Below are 21,035 nucleotides of genomic sequence, written 5' to 3'. Positions count from 1 at the left end.
GTAACATTACGTTTATTACATAAAGTGGCACGCTATAATGAAAAGATGAACATGCTTCTACTCTGGGACTTGCTTTAATGCCTTCTGACTCTTCTCACTGGTGTCATCTACTTCATCTATACAAGCTCTGGACCATGTTCAGAGAGAGACCCAGGCAATAACAAGTATTCAGATTAACCAGACTCTTTTTGTTGGCTAAATTCTTTGTCCTCTGCTTCCCCATGATACATGTCTTCTTTTTCCCTTCTTTCTCACTTGTTTGAAGACTGCCAGGAAAACGGCACGGATTAAGGTGAGAGGGAAAGAAACACAAGATAAGTAGTGCAACATGCAGGCTTCCGCTACATCTGGAGAGAGCTGAGCTGAAAGGATCTATTTCTCTGCACATGCCCTAAGGGCATAAAGCCACACCAAACAATCAGCTCCATCTGGTTCCCAACTTAAAATCACATCTGTCTAAGACTTATCTAGTAAATAAAGAAGAGCTACATAAAGTCATAACCATTGTATACACTTATGTAAGATTTTGCTGTACTAAAAAGCTTATCCTACGTTACTGCCACTGGTATGACATTGTTTGGGGTGGTTTTCAACCCAGAGGAATTTCACTTCTAGAGGATATTTAGCAATGTCTGGAGACATTTTTGGTTGTTACAGCTACAGGGATAGGGAACTACTGGTATCTAGTGCACAGAGGCCAAGGCTGCTGCTAAATATATGATAACATACAGGGTAGTCCCTTACGACAAAGAATTGTTCAGTTCAAAATGTGAATAGTTCTGAGAAACCCTGGTTTAGGGGGATGGAAGTTTCCCTTGTGTATTTTTATTTTACTCCTATTTTCATGAGTATTCACTATTTGTTGCCAAAACCCAACAGTGTCACCAATTTCTGACAGACTGGAGTCATGAACAGCAATAGGTAGGAACGATTACAGGGAATCACTATGTTCAGGTGTGTTCCTTCCTATGATCCCCCACACAAGGTACTCAAGTGGTATCTAAGAACTGGTGAGCCCCAGGAACTGCAGTGGGCCTTGTCTGGACTTTGCCAAATGTGTGGTCTTTCTGGACTACCTTGTGCATTCTGGCATGACACTGAAGTTGGTGTTAGTGTCTTGAGGTCATCTCAGCTAGCCCAGGCTGGTGCTGGACTATGCATCTGCTATCCCTAATCCAGATTTAGAATGTAATTTTAAGAAGAAAAGAATCTTGACTCAAGTCATTTTTGACATGTTTAAAAGTAGGCTTGTGGCTTTTGGTGCTAATTTTCTCCATTGATACAATGTCCCATTTGGACTTTTCCTTATTTTGCAAGGCTGTCTTTCTGTATGTTGCCAAGATTCTCCACAACAAACTCTGTGACCTCATTTCTGCCTCTCATTCTTTGGCCTGTGGTGTCCTCAAGGCTGCTGTGCTCAGTCAAGGTCTCCATTTTATTGGGCTGTGCTTGGATTCCCTGGGGTTACAGGTGGTAGAGTGACTAAAAGAAGACCTGGACTAAACCATCAAGAAAACACCAGCGCCAGAACTGTCAAATCATGTGCCCTTCACCCTGGGTGCCCTGAGACACACCTCAGATCCAATCCTGCATTGCCTGCTCCATAAATTTGAAAGTGCTCATCAATTAAAACATTCTCCACCAAAGCATAGGCCTGTACTGGTTATGGAATTTCACTGTTCTCTCATCTCCTAAGACTTGGATTCATCTTTCAAATGGCATCAAGTTACCTATTTTTCTCCTCAGATTGATTTGTTTTAGAAAAAAAAAGGGGGCGGGGAAAGGAAAAACGTTATCAGTATGACACTTATAGCAAGTGTACAAGCCATGGCTTAGGAAATTCTTAGACCCTGTGCTACTGCTCAGGTTTAGGCCAGTGCATGCTCCATATACCTAGAAAAGCACATATGCAGTTTACAGAAGAAAGTCCTCAAAACCACACTCGGTCCTACTTTCAGTAACTCAGAGGGTGAATCCAAGAATGGTGGCATCTGAATCTTTAGCAGATGTGTCTTCCTCGTGGTCTGGCTCTAAAGGTGGTGACTAAGCTCTCTCGGGTCTGCTCCTGGAGCTGACACATGCTCGTCAGAAGAATCGGGTCAGTCTTATGCTCTACAATGTTGAAAGGACAGGCCTTCAGGTGTTCAGACATGGACGCAACTTCATTAAACTCCCAGCTCTTGACTTTGGAGAAGAGGCTGCTGAATTGCCAGAGCTGTTAGGAAACAGAAGTTCAAAAATGAGCATTGGGGAAATACCCTCAGGCTGGTTTTACTTGAAGAGTATAAGAAAATACCTTTCTGTTCTTCACGTTCTTAGCTTCCAGAGAGTATTTAGTGGCTGCTGCAGACATTTGTTCATTCCTTCTCCAGCATCCAATTCCTAATCCACCCTTTCAATTGATAATCTTCCCAGCCAGCCGTGTAATTGTATGGAAATGACTACAGTGATCTGCATATTGACACCCGCCCACCACCCTCCCACCAGCAACAGTGATGAGTTCTGGAATAGACACATGGTTCAAATCAGGACAATTAGTGTCAATGAGAAACTACGCTAGAACTTTTGCTTGAGATATCAAGAAACAGATTCTGTTTTTCCTTCTGTTCTTGAACTGGGAAACTGCTATCTTAGGAGCTGCTGGCATTCAAAATGGACCACCAAGGGACAACTGTGTCTTAGAATGGAGCCACTAGTGAGGAAGTAGAGATAAGATATAGACAGTAAAAAGGTCATTTTGGGGCATTTTTGAACTGCTAGATCAAATCTTATCTGAAGCCATTACCTGTGGATTTTTTTAGTTATGTGGGCCAAAATTCCCTTTATTGTTTATGCTGTTTTAAGTTGGTATTGTTTAAAACTAAAAGTATCCCAACTAATAAGAGTCACACTAGAACAGAAACCTCAGGAGAAATCCAGGTATCTGGTACACAATCCCCCTTTTGCCTTTTCCACATAGGATGTGGTGGCAAAGTTACTAGTTTTAAAATCTGGTAAGGGCACCTGGTGGCTCAGTTGATTAGGCATCCGACTTTGGCTCAGGTTATGATCTCATGGTTTGTGGGTTTGAAGAACCAAACCAGCACCATGACAGCCTTCAGAAGGCCCCAGAGATTAGAAGACCCAAGTCTCTGAGGCCTGACTCAGCAGGCTTGAGCCACCGCCCTTCCCTGTGTCCCAACCAATCACCGGAGGTTGGGAGGTACCGGACGTTCCGGCCACTCTTCCAGCCCACCTTGCTCTAAACTCACCAATCCCTCTGCGCCGTAACAACCTCTGCCGTCACCTTGTCCTATCGCGTTGTAGTCCCTGCCCATCACCCCTTTCCCGCCCTAGAGTTAATAAAAACCCTACTCCTCCTTTGTTCGGGGCTCTCAGCATGGATTCATTGCGTTGGTGAGGTGTGGGAGCCCAAGCTTAAGCCCGTAATAAAGCCCTTTGCCTTTGCATACGTGACTCAGACTCGTTGTTGGTCTTGGGATTTTGGGGAGATCGCGATCTGGGCATAACAGGTTCAAGCCTCATGTTGGACTCTGTGTTGACAGCTTGGAGCCTGCTTCAGATACTGTGTCTCCTCCTCTCTGCCTCTCTCCTTCTCTCTCTCTCTCTCAAAAAAATGGATAAACATTAAAAAAAAATTTTAATCTGGCTGTGAAGGTAGGCATAACCTGATATTTTAGAATTTCAAAATGCCTATAACAAAGGCAAAAACTCTTTTTTTTTTTTTTTTAAATTAGTTGATAAGAGACTGAGGAGAATTTGTTGGCATACTGTATTGGAGTCCAGGTGGGAAACAGATGGCACACTTAAACTGGGTAATTTGAAGAGAATTAAAAGAAATAATGATATACAAATGTATGGGCAGAGTGTAGGAAAGCTACAGGATATAGTTCAGGACCCAGGCTAGTAACATTAATATCCTAGGCCTAAAAGGGAAGAGGAAAGGAGGTCATTGGATCCCAGAATGAGTAACTGTGTGGAGAAAGCCACCTGAAACAGTCACCTTCAATGGAAGGACTTGGCCAGTGCTAAGTGTCATGGAGGGGGAGAATGCATGCAGGGAGGAAACCAGAAGAATAGATACATCAACTCAGTCTTCCTCCGTCCCATTTCCTGTTGACACATTCCCGTTTGATTAGCCCAATTAGAAGCTGGAGGGCAAGGCTGCTGATTGAGGCAGTCTGTGGAGATCAGCCTCCCAGGGGAACTGATCACAGTGGACAGGGTTGGAGAATAAATCATGTGAGCAAGCAGAAGATATCCAGGAAACATACACAGAGATAAACAGGTACTACCATTTGTATTGTCATTTATATGTCTATAGGTCTGTCTTTCCTACTGGACTGACCTCCTTGAGTTTAGGAATTATGTCTTATTCCCAGTAACCTAGTACATTGCCAGTGGCTAGTACAGTGCTTGGCACATAGAAAGGTCTTAGTAAATAGTTGTTGAAAGAGTGAATAAATGAGTAAGAGTTTACTTGCCTCTCTGTGGACTTTCCAGGAGGTGCCTCCATGAGAATATCTCTTCTTTTTCCACTGTAGGAGGACCATCCCTCTCTCTTGTAACAAAGTAGAACAGATATTTCTCATCAGCACAGACACCTGAGAAAGCTGGGACAGGCTGATGCTGTCCAAGAACCCAGCAATGTATTGCAAAATCTCCAGGGGCAGGCTGGTGAGAGAATTCTGGCTTTTTGCTCCACGGCCTGAGAGATGGTTGTTTTTCTTTCTCTCACTCAGCTCTGAAGCAACCTCTGGCTTGATGGCAAAGGTCTTGAGCTCCTGACTATAAATCACTTTGGCCTTTTGTCCTGGGGGACGGAAATGGTTTTGAATAAAAGTACATCCCAAGTAGGCGAGAGGGCATCGATGCTGGAACCAGCCATTGAGACATGACTGAATGTCTGTGTGGACATTCTTGAAATGTAGGGGGAATTCATCCCTCCTGAAGAATTTGTTGCAAGTGAAAGTGAAGGCAGAGCTACTCTTGTTATGTCTCCTGGTCACACACTCACTGTGGAGTTCCACGTGGAGGCCCCCTGGGTTGGCAGTGGTTAGGAGGTCAGCCAGCACTGTCCCGGAAGAAAACTGCTCTGGCTCAAAATTGTATGTCTGTGTAGCAAAATCCATGAACAGCCCATCAATGCTCCTGGATTCAGAGATGACATGCCCTTTAAGCTCTCTTTCTAAAGCACACAGGAGGGTGGTCTTGATGAGATCTGATTTGGGCAGGTCCTCCACAGTGATCCCTAAATCTGAAGTATCTACTGCCTTGTGTTCGCTTGGCTTACAACTCAACATGGCATCTCCAAGGCGAGCCCGCTTCCCACAGTAGCTCACAGGAACTTTGAAGGTGTAAACAGTCTTTACTTCCTGAGCCTCAAGTTTGCCATAAACAAAGTCTCTCTCCTTAGGTGTACAAGCAGGCATCTGACCAAAGTGAATAAGCATTCTCCCATTGTGTACCAGATACATGTTATAGTCCTTTGCATCCACAGCTGTTTTCAGTCTTTCCAAAACACCATCCTGCCAAGGGGCAAGCCCTGTCTTTTCCATGGCTGCATTAAAGTCCTGCTGCTTCTGGCTTTCCTGTGGTTCTTTCTCTTGGAGAGCATCCTCCACTACCACATTATTGTCACTGGAAACCTGTTCTTTTCCTGGGCTGTTCCTGCTATTGCTGTCACAGCTCACTGATGTACTTGTTAAAGCAGAGGCTGCATGCTCTTTGCTGAATATGTTTTCCCACCTGCCAAACTTGACCAAGTCCATCCCTTCTTTAGTTTTGGCTAACACCTCTCGTTCTTCTTGACTCAGCTCTACCATTTCTCCATTAGTTGCTGGCAGAGATCCATGTGGTACCAACCCAGCGTCCACTCCACCCACTGCTCCTCCCACTTCCTCCCAAGTGGATTCACCATTCATGGTAGGTTTCTCCTCAGTGGCTTCTCTAGTTTCTGGGAAAAGTTCTACCATTTTCAAAGATCTGAAAAGGACCTTTTGGTCCTGGAGGGCCAGGGCTGTGTCCAAACACTCCTCACTGGGGGCCTCTTTCATGATGTTCTCATGAAGGATTGTTTCAGAGTCCACATTTGGCCAGCGATTCCACTCCATGGAGCAGCAGACCACACTGGCAGGGCACACTTGCAAGTGCTTGGCCAGTTTGTGGCGGGACATGGAAAGGGGGCAGCCATATTCAGAGTTGAGGCATGGAACCTGCTCTAGAGGGCAGAGTAGCTCATGCTCTGCCTCTTTGCACATGTGGAAGGTAGCACCACAGGACAGGTGGCAGTTTATCACCAGACAGGAGACATCAGGCTCCACAGGAATGTGGCAGTGACGGTCGAAGCATTTCTCACAATGCCTGTGCTGCCCAGGTAGAGGCCTGCGTGCTCTACCCTGAAGACACCAAAGCAAGAGGAAAGAGAAAACAAATGGAGAAGAGAAGCTCTATGCATGTATGTGACTATGTTTTAATTGGCTTATTTTCTGTTTATACATGCTTACTATAGGCACCTTGGACAATCTACAATATCATAGAGAAGAAAGCAAAAATCACTCCTAATCCCACAACCCCAAAAATAACAACTACCAACACCCCTTCATTTTTCCAATAGTTTATTCTAGGTATATAGTAGATGTGTTGAGAATAGAAAAAGACAGGGGAGCCTGGGTGGCTCAGTCGGTTAAGCGTCCAACTTTAGCTAAGGTGATGATCTCAGGGTTCCTGGGTTTGGCCCGAAATCAGGCTGTGTGCTGACAGCTCAGAGCCTCAAGCCCATTTTGGATTCTGTGTCTCCCTCTCTGTCTCTCTCTGTGCCTCCTTGGCTCACACTGTCTCTCTCTCTCAAAAAAAAAAAAAAATTAAAATATTTTTTTTCTTTCTTTTTTAAAAGTTTATTTCTGAGAGAGAGAGAGACAATCTGAGCAGGGGAGGGTCAGAGAGAGAGGGAGATACAGAATCTGAAACAGCCTCCAGGCTCTGAGCTAGCTGTCAGCACAGAGCCCAATGCGGGGCTCAAACCCACGACCGCGAGATCATGACCTGAGCTGATGTCGGATGCTTAACATACTGAGCCACCCAGGTGCCCCTAAAATATTTGTTTTTAAGAATAAAGAAAAAGTTGAATGTAATGCACTACAATGTTGATAATTGTTTTTGAGTTGTGGATTATGGGTGATCTATATTATCTTCTTAATAGTATGAATACAATGCTGCATCCTGCTTTTAACTTGCTATTATAACAAGAGACTAGGCTGTTTTATTAATGATTCTTTGAAAACTGTCTTCATCATGACAGTGTCATATTCCAGGGTGGGTGTGCTGTCATTTATTTAACCAACTAGTGCTGGGAAAACAGGGGCCATGTCTAGTTTTGTTCACATCTGTAACCACAGAACCTGGATCATCCTAAGTACTCAATTTGCTGAATCAAGGAATTGTTAGCCTCTTAGTTTATTGCTGGATGTTTGGGTTTTTCATTTTTAAAGTTTTAGTGTAAGTATGTTCTCACAAATCTTTCTTAGCTCTCTGCTTTTCTCCTACTCCATGTCATTTTTTTTCTAGGTCTGCTCTCGCATCTCTCATTTGGCCAAAAGTCAATAAATATCATCAAACTCTAACTGCCAGCTGCTTGGGCTATAGTTAAATGAAGCCAGATCTGGACCCCTGAAAGATGAAAGTCCAATAATTATGTGGGTACTTACCATAGCTTCCTAATTTCTTCTTGCTTTGTAAATCTAGGGGAAAACATGAAAATATGTATATGAATGATTAGTAAGAAAAGTATTTTGGTTACGTATATTAACAGGAGACAAAGAGACTTCACATACTCTAATTCCTTTAACCACTCTGGGGGTAAATGTCATTGCCCCCATTTTATAGTCCAGGAAATGGAAGCTGTAGAAGTTAAATAATTTGTCCAAGGTTATACAGCTGATAAGTGATGGAATCCTGGGCCATGCTAGTCCATGCTCTTCTCACTGACACATTCAGCCCTCTGGTGCGGCATCTTACCAGGCATGGGATATTTACATTTTGGTTCCTGTAACTTTTCTCCATTGTCTACCAACAGTTGTTCTGATATTCCACCCATCCATGCCTCCCATCACTATCACACATACACACACACACACACACACACACACACACACACACACACACATCTGGCCCAAGTTACCCTTCTAGCTTTCTCTACCACTAGAGCTTCATGCCCACTGAGAGGTCAGCCTGATATCCAGCTTGGTCTGGGGCAGCATACAAATGTCTGTGATGTAGCTGCCATCTGTCCTTCACCCTGCTGAATTCATCTGTGTTCTGTTTAGAGCAGGGGTCAGATCCCAAGGCCCCAGAAGCAGGCTGAATGGGGACTCTGGCAAGCAGGAGAGAAATTGCCCTGCCTTCAGGAGAATGTAGCTCGTTGGCTCTGGTCTCTTGGTCCCATGTGGGACTATGTTGCCAGATCATCTGATTTTTCCAGAAAAACTGGGGATGCAAATTTTTGTGAGTGATGGTAAAGTATAGTAGTTAGGAGGCCTACTGTGCAAGAATCAACCTGGAACTATAAATCCATAATTGTAAAACTTTGAGAAAGTTACTTAATCTCTTTTTCATCATTTTCCCCATCTGTAAAGGGAGAATAAGAATAGTGCCTATCTCATAGTGCTTTTGTGGGAAGTAAATGAATTAAAAACCAGAAACTCTTAGAATAGTACTTGTCTATAGGAGATGATCTCTACATGTTTGCTATTATAAAATAAGTGTTTTATTTTTACTTTTTTTTTTTACAACATTTAAAGTAAGCTCCACACCCAATGTGGGGCTTGAACTAAAGACCCTGATATCAAGGATTGCGTGTTCTACTGACTAAACCAGCCAGGTGCCCCTAAAATAAGTGCTTTATATTTCATTATATTGTAAAATATTTTGCTACATAATATATCATGATAAAAATCCTTGGAATTTTAAAGTTGGCAACTAACTTAATTAAAACAAGCACAACCTCTATTTGGGCCAAGGAAAAACATGTATGCAAACTACATAGGATCTATAGGTTGCCACTTCGCAGCACCAGGTCTAGAGAGTTTGCAGCATAATGTCAGCACTATGTTAGTCTTGGATGGAGTGGGGCAGGGTGGGGTAGGGTGGAGTTAGCACCCAAAAGTCACAAAATACAATATTTTGAAATTTTAATTTATTTTACTTTAGGATTTGCCAATTCATTGTGGGTGAATATTCCTATAACTTAAAAAAATTTCAAATATACAGGAAAGGTGAAAGAACATATACAATGAACACCTGAATATACTCTACCTAGATTTCAAAGGCAACATTTTGCCACTTTTGCTTTCTCTGCCTCTCCACACACATGCACACGCCCGCGTGCACACACACACACACACACACACACTTTCTACCAAACCACTTGAAAATAAGTTGTTGATATCATGACACCTCATCCCTAAGTACTTCAGCACATATTTCCTAACACTAAAGAAGTTTTTCTTTATAACTGCAATAACATTATCTCACCTAAGAAAACTAAAAAATATTTTCCAGTATCATGTAATATGCTGTCTGTATTCAAATTCAGCCAACTGTCCCCAAAAATGTCTTCAATACTTCTTTTTTAAATGTAACTTTGGAACCTGGGTCCCTTTAAGGTCAATTTATTACATTTGGTTGGTAAGTCTTTTTAGCCTCTTTTAATTTGGAAAAGTCCCCTCAACTTTCTTTTCCAGAAGAGATAGCCTTAAATCTTAAGGAAATTATGTTCAAATTTGTTCATGTATTCATTTGTTCATCCATTCCTTCAGCAAACATTTGTTGATTACCTACAACATGCCAGTAAGGGAGCATAAATGTCACACTGCTTGTTTAAGTAGTTCTTCAGCATTATTGCTACGAAGAATCAGTTGTGATGCTTGTTAAAGCTATTACTCTGCACTGTTCACAATGGCAGCCACCAACCACATGTGGCTGTTTAAATTAATCAAAAGAAAACCAATAATTCAACTTTTTGGTCATACTACCTACACTTCAAGTGTTAAATAGCCACATGTGGTTAGTAGCTACTCTATTGGACAACACAAAACAGAACATTTCCATCTGCATAGAAAGTTCTTTCAGACAGCACTGCTGGGCTGGCTACACCTCAGACTTAACTGAGGGCCGTATCTGGAATTCATATCCTTAACACATTACCCATCTGATTCTTATGCACTAGGACTACTGAGTGTGAAAGAGGGGTTATGGCAGATAGCTTTATATCCCTAATATCCTGAATCAGGAAGTAAGAAGTTGCAAGCAAGAACATGAAGTGGATTCAGGGCCCACGAGAAGACAAATCAAGGTGTTAAAGCCAGAAAGGGAACTGAGGAGAGTGAAGGGCTGTGAGGGCTGGACTGAGGTGGAGAAGGATAGGATTGGGCAAGAGGACATCTTTCGGATCCAATAGTCCAGCTACTTGATCATTTACCATATAATTTAACATTCAGTTAGGGTCCTTCTATATTCTAGACTCATCATTTCTGGGGTGGGGGAATTTCGTAAATATGAGGCTAAAGCATCTAGAATTATTTGGTTGCTCAATAAGGGACCATTTAACACTGTGACTGGGTGTTAACCAGCAGTGGAGGGACAGTGTGGAGGGACTGAGAGTAAGAAACTGCTTCATGGCGGGTGTTAAAGCTGCAGGGGCGGAACTGATGGTGTGTACTCGACAAGATGAGGCAGACAGTAGGCATCGCAAGGGAATCACAGCATTTTGTTTTCTGGCTGGAGATGGGGAAAGAGGAGGAGTCAAAGTTGATGCCAAGACTTTGAAACAGGAAGAGAGAGTATTGAGTGTAATTCTGAGAAAAACAGAAGAGGGAATTGTTTTAGGGGGAAAGATGAGCCTGGCAAGTTTAATACAAGATTTTAAGGTGATGACAGATATTGAGGATAGAACGGAGAGATGCAGATTTGAGAACTGTTCACTTAGAGGTGAGAGAGGACGCCATAACTGGAAAGAGAAGAGTATAGAATAGGCATCTGAGCCGTGAAGTACAGAGCAGAATATGACCACTTTCAAGACAGCAGGGAGAAGTAAAGCCAGAGGAAGGAGAGACCAGAGAGCTAAGAGTCAGAACTCTGTGGCCCTATGTAAAGGAAATGGTGTGCTATAGCCTCGAATGCTGCCTCAAGATTAAGAACAATGGTAACAATGACACTGCTCATGGCAGATCCCCAAAAAGCTCTTGCCAGAGCAAATGTGGCATTTCAGCTGTGTGGTGGGACCCTTGCCATGCGAAATGTGGTGTTTGCTTGGAGGGGAGAGGGAAACCATTAAACACACATTCCAGTATTGGCAGGGCCTGTGGCCTGGCTGGCAGAGTGTGATCATCTGCTTTCTATTCATAAAAAACCCTCATGAATAAAGATGCAGTCTGGATGATTCAGAGTCCCCTACTGGTTTTTAGCTGGGAAAGAAGAGGCAGATCATACATGGAATAAGGCGAAGTGAAAGAAGCTACCAGCAGCATGACTGTCCAACTTCATATTTGTCAGCCTGGTTCTGTCACAAAGCTGAGACCAGTCTCTATGAAGGGACAAGCAGGCCTAGCTAGTTTTGTGTGCTCTGTGCATGTGGTGACAACTCAGCGCCAGCAGCAGGGATATGTTTGGCTGGAGGGACAGTGGTGATGAACTCTAAGCCTAATCATTTCGTATCCTTCAGCATTGTAAAGTATGGTTTCTTTGGAACAGTGCTATTGAAACTGGAAACATCTGTGGTGGAGCCCTATTGCTCTCCATGTCTTTGAAGTTACTTGAAAATATCCCTTTAAGAGAAAAAAAAAAACAATACATGCAGGAACAAAGATACCGTTTCTTTGTTTTGTTTTTAATGATGCTATTTAAAGATCTTCTGCCAGGCTCTGGAGCTACACCAGATAAGTGACTTTGAGAGAGGACATGTACTGAGCAGAAAGGCACAGTAAGTGGAGACCACTCTTGGAGAAGTTTGACAGTGGAGAGGAGAAGAAAGATAAATATATTCTAAGGGTGTAAAAAATCATACCTGAACCTTTTGTTGTATATCTAGGGGAGATTGTTACCACTGAGATAAAGGAGAATCCAAAATTCTTGATTGTCTAATGATTGCTTGGTAAGCATGGTGACCAATCATCCTGGTTTGCCTGGGACTCTCTTGGTTTTAGCGCTGAAAGTTCCAGATCCCAGAAAGCTTTTTAGTGCCAGACAAACTTGAATACTTGACTGATCATCTTAGGTTGTAGCCAGTTGGTCTTGCCCTAAATTGATCAACTTATATATATCATTGGTTATCTTGTGACATAAGATGATGTGTTCTCCTAATCTCTGTTCCAGTGCAGTGACTGGATCCTTATTCTCCATGGTGTTTGTCTGACTTTCCTAGACTGAGTAATTTTTCTGCATTTTGTATATCAGGGAGAAAGAAAAATAAGATTTCAGTGCCTACCATGTGCTTTAAGTAACACGTTTTTTAATCCTCACAATGGCTATGTGATGTGGGTATTACCCTTTACACTTTACAGTGGAATGCAAAGAGGCCTAGGTTTGTCTGGCTTCAAACTCTGTACTCTTTGCTACATCACACTGTGTCCCTTAGAGACCCACAGAGACATGTGGTCTATCCCCATGATTTGGGAAGAAAGCAAGCCCCTGACTAGAGCCCATCAGGGGAAGAGCCTCCCTTCCTCCATTTGAGGCACAGAAAGTGTCTAATATATAATGTTTCCAGATTGTAGAGGAACTGGATGTTCTTTATTCATAGGAAGTTCATAAGAAGCACCTTCATCCCTCTGATGACTTTCTTTTTGTCCTTGTCTGGATCATATTCCATACTGTGCCCCATCTGAACAGAGGAAATATGAAAAGTATCCAGGTCCTGTGGCTTTGCATTTGAGGTAGTACAAATATGAAAATACAGTTTTAGGTTATAACCTGTAGAATAATATAGATTCTGAGATTTAAACTCAAAAACCTACTAAATTAAAGCACATACATTATAGAAACTCTTCACGGTGGAAAAAGTTGACAAAATTTAATGACAAAAACAATGTATTTTTATCCAGGTGCCATTTCCTCCTTCAGTTTCTATGCTCTTATATTCATCTTTATTTTTTTTATTTTCTTTAAATATTTTTATTTATTTCTAGGAGAGAGAGAGAGACAGCGTGAGCAGGAGAGAGTCAGAGAGAGAGGGAGTCACAGACTGAAACAGGCTCCAGGCTCTGAGCTGGCAGTCAGCACAGAGCCTGATGGCGGGGCTCGAACCCACGAACCGCAAGATCATGACCTAAGTGATAGTTGGACGCTTAGCCGACTAAGCCACCCAGGCGCCCCTCTTATGTTCATCTTTAAATTATTACTTCCTGGGGTGCCTGGGTGGCTCAGTCAGTTAAGCATCTGACTCTTGATTTTGGGCTTATAAGTTTGAGCCCTGTGTCAGGCTTTGTGCTGACAGAGCAGAGCCTGCTTGGGATTCTCTCCATCCTTCTCTGTCTCTCTCTCAAAATAAATAAATAAACTTAAATAAATAAATGCATTCTTACTTCCCATCTGAAAAGACAATACATTCTCTCCTCTTAAAAATGAACTTCAATGAAGCCTATGGCCAAACGCTCTCTGAAACATTCTCCCCAAATTATGTTTTAAAGTTCCCCTAGATAGAGGAGATAGCAGTCAAAATAATATAATTTAGGCTTAAATAGTTTAAAAAGTCTACACAGAATTGTTACTGGTTTTACCAGATGCAGTTTACATGAAATGTGAGTAAGTGGAGGGGCCAGGTACATGAGTTTAACTGTTAGATATTTCTTTACAAAAATAGGGAATAAGTTAGAACCTGGCAGGGGAGGAACATTTGATGAAGGTTGTGCTTCTGTGTGGACCACTCAGAGAGGAGTAAATTAATTTTAAAAAGACGAGTCAGCTAGAACAGTGGCCCTTAAAATGACCCACATACTGACCCACAGTGTCCGTATTACCTAAGAACTGGTTAGAAACGTAAATTATTGGACCTACCAAATCAGCCCTACAGAATGGGAACTATTGCATCCAGCTGATTCTGCTGTAAGCTCAAGTTTAAGAATCGCTGAACTAGAAGCTGGTTGATTTTGTGCTTTCAATCACAAAGGAACTACCGCCCAGTTAGGTAGGAAGGCTTTGGGAAGAGATCTGAAAGGGCAGTGGGCACGGCTGTTCTTCTCATCTCCACCACCACTACCTGGACACAAGCACCATCGTGTTCATTCAGTCTGGTGCAAAAGCCTATAATCAGTCTCACCCTTCCCATCTTGTGCTCTGTAATCTATATTCATCAGTAGAAAGAGTGATTTCAATAACTTTTAACACTAGGTCATTATTCCTACTTAGAGTCTCCAGTGGATCCCCATCACAAGGAGTAAACTCTGACACCCTTATCTTGGCCCACAAAGTCCTGCATCAGTGTCCCCTGGTGACCTCCTTTACCTCATCTCTCCTTTGAGCACTTAGGTCTAGCCTTGTCACTTAGTCCAGTGTAGGGACTTTGTGTTGGTTCTTTCTACCAAAATTTTCCCTTTGCTCTTTATTTGTGTTATGGGCTCCTTCTTGCTGTTTAGATTTCAGTTTATATGTTACCTCCTGTGGAGGCCTTACCAGACACCCTCAATATAAAGTAAATTCATGAACATTGTCATGTGATAGCTAAGTAATTTTTGGCAAGTTAAGTTCCCTAAAGCTAACTTATTCATTGATAAAATGGAACTCATAATAACCCAGAGGATTATGACAAATGAAATAAAGTAGAGAAAGTGTCACTCAATTGTTAGTCCTTCCCCTATAAGGAAGGTCATTCCTGTGGTCACTTCTGTGCCCAAGTCTTTGTGTCTTCCCATTGCCTCCTGCCACTGTTGGCCCGCCTTTCAGTGTTCAGTTCTCCATCACGCCAATGTAGCTTATGTTCCACTGCCTGCTAAATCATCTTCAAATCCATTTAAGAGAAAAGTCTTGCCTTAGTCCCATAGGAATATGAGTCTCCCTAAAATCCCCCCACTATGGTGCCTTGTATTCACCACATTCATTCTTGAAACTCTTAGGAATTTAAACAGTACTGCATCCAGGCTGGAGGACCTTTCGGATGTCACAAAGGCAGAATGAGGCATCTTTGTTTCCTAGGCCCAAGTTTGTCATTTTTATTATTTAGCTACATAGATTATTCTGTTCATTATGCAAAAAGGGAAGGTGTAAGCTAAAATTGGCTTCCCTCTTGCGATGGGCTGCGGGGTCAGTACTCCCTAAGGGAAGGTGCTGTGATGGAGAGCTCGGGGATGAAGGCCATCAACGGAGCAGATGTTATCTGCCCAGGAGAGTGTGTTCTGGTGGGAAAGGGGCTCTGACTAGAATCCCAAAGGAGAACACAATGCCCCTCAAGAATATAGACAATAGTTTCTGAGACACTGAGAGAGTGAATATAGCCAATGTGTTCCTGGAACTCAATGTTTATTCAATGGGATTGAACTGAATGAAATAAAGTAGAACCTTAAAGAAAACAGCATTTTGAAAGAGCTGTGTGAGAGCAATTTGAAACAGATTTAGTAGGAAAGTTGTAATGATGTCAGATGTATGCTAATTTGGGGCTTTTTTTTTTTTTAAGAAAGAAAAAGAAATGTTTTCAATGTTACTAGGTGAATATAGCCTTAACTGAATGGAAAAGACTTCTGCAGGCTTGAGTTATAATAGACTCTCTGAATGCTGCCAGAATTGTTTTCAGGAGGTTGTAGTACTTGTTCTAAATCCTTGCAGTCCTAAATCAGAAATCTGGATCAGGCACATAACCACAAATCCTCTGCTTTGGAACTTCTCAATCTTCCATGTGTGTAGGAATCACCTGAGCAATCTTTTTAAAATACAGATTTGGGGGCACCTGGGTGGCTCAGTCAGTTAAGCATTTGACTTTGGCTCAGGTCATGATCTTGTGTTTCGGGGGGTAAAAGCCCCGCGTTGGGCACTGTGCTGACAGCTCAGAGCCTGGAGCCTGCTTCGTATTCTATGTCTCCCTCTCTCTGCCCCTCCCCCACTAGTGTCCTCTCCTTCTCTCTCTCTCTCTCTCTCTCAAAAATAAATAAATATTTAAAAAAATAAACTGCAGATTTGGATGTGGTAGGATTGGGGTGGGGCCCAAGAGTCTTACCATATAAAAAGCTCCTGATCATGTTGATTGTCTAAGAACCTCACTTTGAAAGGAAAGTGTCTAGTTTAACCTCTTCATTTCATACAAGAGAAGTTGAGGCCCAGAGAAAAGTAAAACGTCTTTCCCTTGCTTCTCACCTTGATGTAATAGTGAGAATTCTGTGGAAACCACAATGCCACACAGAGCTACCTGTATCGTAGGGGTGGCCAAGGGCATGTGGGCAGCTTACATGGAACCAAGGGCAAAATAGGACAGAGCCTGGAAGAATGAGGAAGAGGTGATGCCTGACTGTCACTGGCCAACAAGGTCATGAGAAGGCATATAGCAGGTATATTTAAATCACTGACTCAAGCAAAAGAGAATGGGATTAACAGATAATAACTTTAACATTCTTTACTATAGTTTTAAAATTAGTAGGCAAACAGGGTTGATGTCAGGGAGATATTTTTAGGCAAGGGCCCCTTTCAGCACCCCTCAATGATATCAGCAACTAACTATTTTGCCTCCTCATGTGGCTGGCCCTGGCGATAATTGTTTATTCCTGAGGTTTATCTTCAGTGGAAGTGACAAGGTCAAAAGTTAAAGATCAGAGATATTCTTCAACTCTTAACCTGTTACCCAGTTAATTACTTTAATTATACATTGTTAACCTATTCCCCTGCTATGGCGATATTTAATTCTAGGGAAAGAAAATGTATAAAGGTAAATACTAAAGTAATCCCTTTGCCTCTTGAGATTTTAACACAACCAGTTGGCTGATAATTCCCATATCTGGGTCCATAATCCTAGGCTTCTGGGCTATGGTTCCTGCATTTTCATTATACCTTAGTTAATTCTCATATCTGGGGCTTATGTTATTAGTATCAGTATTTTTAGTTACTGTTTTATATTGGCCAAGAAAGTGCTAATTAACCAGATTATCTTGGGGTAGCTGTGAGGCAACCTGTATGCTTGGTTACTCCTAAACCACCATGCCCCAGTCTTGCCAGCACAGCATCCCAGAATATACCTTGAAGACCTTGGTGTTGTGGAAACCCTGACAAAATTAAATGAAGTGAGTCAGTTCTATACAATACATTGTGCCTAACAAACAGGGGTGATTATAATCTAGACATCTACAGCACAGTTCTGGGACATGTCTGGAAGTTACAGAGGCAAGAAGGAAGGAATCCAGGAGTTAGGGCATCTGGGTAGGTCTCCTTTTACTTGGCATTGGTAGCTTTAGCCTGCACACTGCAAAGTTCAGAGTGTACAGACTCCCTTTTGCTGCATAGGCTACTTCCTAGGATGTCCTTAGCTGAACTTTGAACATTAAAGCAAGGCTCAGAGGGAAACAAGAAAATAAACACTGCACCCTTATCCCTGACAATTTATTTGTGCACGCAACACCATGCAGTTATTTAAAAAACTAGAAATAATCTATGTTTTAAAGTTCTTGATACCTCAAGTACCAGTCATCATTTTCCTTTTGTCCCTCTGGATGGGAAGCTCCAAGTTTGAAATAATTTTGGTTTGTGTGCAAAAGCCTGGATGAATTGGTCAACTTGTAAAATACTTTCACTTCTATTCCATGGATGCATTTTGGAATCAAGAGATTTGGAGAGGAGATAGCCACATTTAGGGAATATTGTTAAAGAAAAACAGGTTTTAAGCTCTGCAAACAGAGTTTAAATAGTACATGAAATGAACATAATTGTGCCACATCATTAATCGGTAGTGTGACACAAGATGGAATTTAAGGTACATAGAATGACTTGCAGCTAACGTAGCAAATGCTAATTGGTGAAAAGACCAGAGAACCTGGACTTCGGAAAATAGGAATCCTGGTGTCTGGCCCTTCCTCCTATTCCCTCACCATCTCCTCCATCCTGACCCAACCCCCCTCCCATCACTACTGTATAACTTTAGAGATATCACATAGCCACTTTGGTTGATTGTAGAAGAAAGAATGTAAGCTGTCAGAAAGCAGGTAATTTCTTCCCGCTGTAAGATTTTTGACTTAAACCAAGAGTTTACATATGGTTGAGTCTCATTCTCAAAGCCAACCCCTTTTCTCCACCACATCTAATTAATTCACTTAACCCTCTTCTTACTCAGAGCAAAAAGGTGATGCGCAGCCCAGCTTCTGTCTCCATGTTCACCACTCCAAATGTCTCTCTGGTGCACCTGCTCACCTTTAAACAGCTTACCTTAATAGCACCAGCTGAGTCAGCATCTGCTGCACCTGTGTCCCTTGATTGTGAGCAAGCAGATCTCAGGAAGTGGCCGGGGTGCATCAGCTGCAGCAGAGGACGGAGTTCTGTTGAGGAGGCAGGGAAAGGAGAGAAAACTTCAACAGAAATAGTTCAAGTGTTTCGAAGTTAAAAATAAAACTATATCACAAGGGGCAATGTGACCAGGCTCAGCTTACGATTTTTTTCTTTCCCCGGCATTCATCAACACTTGGTCTCTACTGGAATAGCATTTAGCAGGGGAAGCTGGTAGGGAAATAAGCTTTTATATCAATAGGTTTTCTTTCCCTTGAGGAAGGAGGCAAATCCTTTCAAGAAGGATCATCTTCAAGGTCGGAGCAGCCTCTCAGACTCCTGTGCGTGCAGTCGGCAGATCCAGCTGTGCTCACTGTGGCTGGTGGAGCATTCAGGCCAGGCTGCTGCTCTAATTATAACCATGCTTTTCACCTAAACCCATCACTGGCTGAAGCAGCAACTTGTGCAAGTGACATGCGGTCCTGTTTCTGTTTCTCCTATTTCTTGTCATGACAAGTAAGTGGCTGTCCTCTCCTGGCCCTCTTCCTTCCCCCATGGCTGGGAGAGGGAGGATTTCTAAGTCAGAAATCAGACACAGAGTTAAGTCCCGTGTGAGGAATATGAGGTGGTAGGAGCTTTGCTTTTACTTTGTCCAACTTCCCCTTTTTACAGATGAGGAGACAGAGGTTTAGAGAAGTGAATTGTCCAAGGTCACACAGCTGGCTGGTGGACAAGCCAGAGGAAGGACTCAGTTCTTCCAACTCTGAGTCTGGTGCTCTTCTTTACTTCCTCTTCAAAGAAACCCTTTTAGCTATCTTTTTTTTTTTAAGTTTTTTATTTTTGAGAGAGAGAGAGAGGCTGAGTGGGAGTGTGGGAGGCACAGAATCCGAAGCAGGCTCCAGGCTCTGAGCTGTCAGCACAGAGCCCGATGCAGGGCTCTAACTCACAAACGGCGAGATCATGACCTGAGCTGAAGTCGGACACTTAACCGACTGAGCCACCCAGGCACCCCTTTAGCTATCTTTTAAGGAAAGAAAATATATAATCCTGGCTTTGCTAATTTATGTATGTGGCCAAACTACTTAACCCCTCTCTACCTCAGTTTTCTCAATGGTGAAATGGGGATGAAAATACTTGGTGTGACCCTGTGTTAATAAGCTTACATATTAAGGCATTAATATATGTAGAGCACATGAATGATGCCCAGCACATACCAAGTTCACCAAAGCTGTTATTTGAATATATGGACCAAAAACAGATACTGAATTCCCCTCTCCCTGGATTCTTCCATGCACTGTACATATGTCCACATAGCTAAACTTATTTGGGGATGAACAACTAGCAGTTGAAAATTATAAAAATTTTACATATTGATCTTGTATCTTGAAACTTTGCTTAACTTATTTGTTAGTTCTAATAGTTTTCTTATGGGTTCCTTAGGATTCTTGTATATACAAGATCATGCCATCTGTGAATAGAGATATTTTTACTTCTTCCTTTCTAATTCAGATGCCTTTTATTTCCTTTTCTTGCCCAACTGCACTGCTTAAAACTTTCAGCACTGTGCTGAGAAAGAGTGATGAGCGTGGCCATCCCAAATTTGTTTCCTGTTTGTTTTTTAATGTTTATTTATTTTTGAGAGACAGAGACAGAGAGTAGGGAAGGCCAGAGAGAGATGGAGACACAGAATCTGAAGCAGGATCCAGGCTCTCAATTGTCAGCCCAGACCCCAACGTGGGGCTCAAACCCACCAACTGCAAGATCATGACCTGAGCCAAAGCTGGACATCTAACCAACTAGAGCACCTAGGCGCCGCTCCTGTTTTTGATCTTAGAGGAGAAGTATTCAGTCTTTTGCCAGTAAGTATGTTACCTGTGGATATTTTGTAGATGTCCTTTATCAAGTTTAAGAAGTTCAAAAGTTTATCCCAGTTTGCTGAGTCTTTTTTTCATGAAAGTGTAAGGGATTTTGTCTTCCTGTATCTATTAAGATGATCATGTGGCTTTGTCCTTTATTAATATGGTATAGATTTTTTTTTGTAATGTTGAACCAACTTTGCATTCCTGGATGAATCCCACTTGGTCTGGTATATATTCCTTTTTATATGTTGCTGGATTTGGTATTCTAGTATTTTGTCAAAGATTTTTGCATCTATATTCATAAGGGATATTACTCTGTAATTTTTTTATGATGTTTTTGTTCCATTCTGGTATCAGAGTAATGTGGTCTCATTGAATGAGTTAGGAAGTGTTCTCTTCTGTTTTGGGGGGAGAGTTTGTGAAGGATTGCTGTTAGTTCTTTAAACGTTTGTTAGAATTTAGCAGTGAAGCCATCTAGGCCTGGACTTTTCTTTGTGGGAAGTTTTTGATTATTAATTCAATCTTTTTAGTTGTTAAAGCTCTACACACAACATTTCTATTTCTTGTTTAGTCAAATTTGGTATTTTGTGTCTTCTTAGGAATTTATCCATTTCATCTAAATTATCTAATGTGTTATGAATAATTGCACAATTTTATAATTTGTATAGTATTCCTTTATAATGCTTTATCACTGTAAGGTTGGTAGTGGTATCATCTTTCACTTATGCTTCT

The 21,035-nt window shown here is 42.0% G+C and overlaps 1 protein-coding gene across 1 annotated transcript; it reads right to left on the bottom strand.

Annotated features, from left to right (window-relative positions):
• Window positions 1-1,981: 1,981 nt before the first annotated feature.
• FBXO40 (F-box protein 40) lies at window positions 1,982-18,762 on the bottom strand. Its single transcript, XM_077767582.1, has 5 exons — window positions 18,609-18,762; window positions 18,388-18,497; window positions 7,707-7,739; window positions 4,485-6,398; window positions 1,982-2,215 (listed from the first exon to the last, which is right to left on the bottom strand). The coding sequence occupies exons 3-5, from the start codon at window positions 7,707-7,709 to the stop codon at window positions 2,000-2,002; spliced, it is 2,133 nt and encodes a 710-aa protein (XP_077623708.1). The 5' UTR covers window positions 7,710-7,739; window positions 18,388-18,497; window positions 18,609-18,762; the 3' UTR covers window positions 1,982-1,999.
• Window positions 18,763-21,035: the final 2,273 nt, after the last annotated feature.

This window comes from Crocuta crocuta, unplaced genomic scaffold, assembly GCF_008692635.1.
Source record: "Crocuta crocuta isolate KB4526 unplaced genomic scaffold, BGI_CrCroc_1.0 scaffold45, whole genome shotgun sequence".
Classification (NCBI taxonomy): domain Eukaryota; kingdom Metazoa; phylum Chordata; class Mammalia; order Carnivora; family Hyaenidae; genus Crocuta; species Crocuta crocuta.
This window is presented reverse-complemented; position numbering and strand designations above follow the sequence as displayed.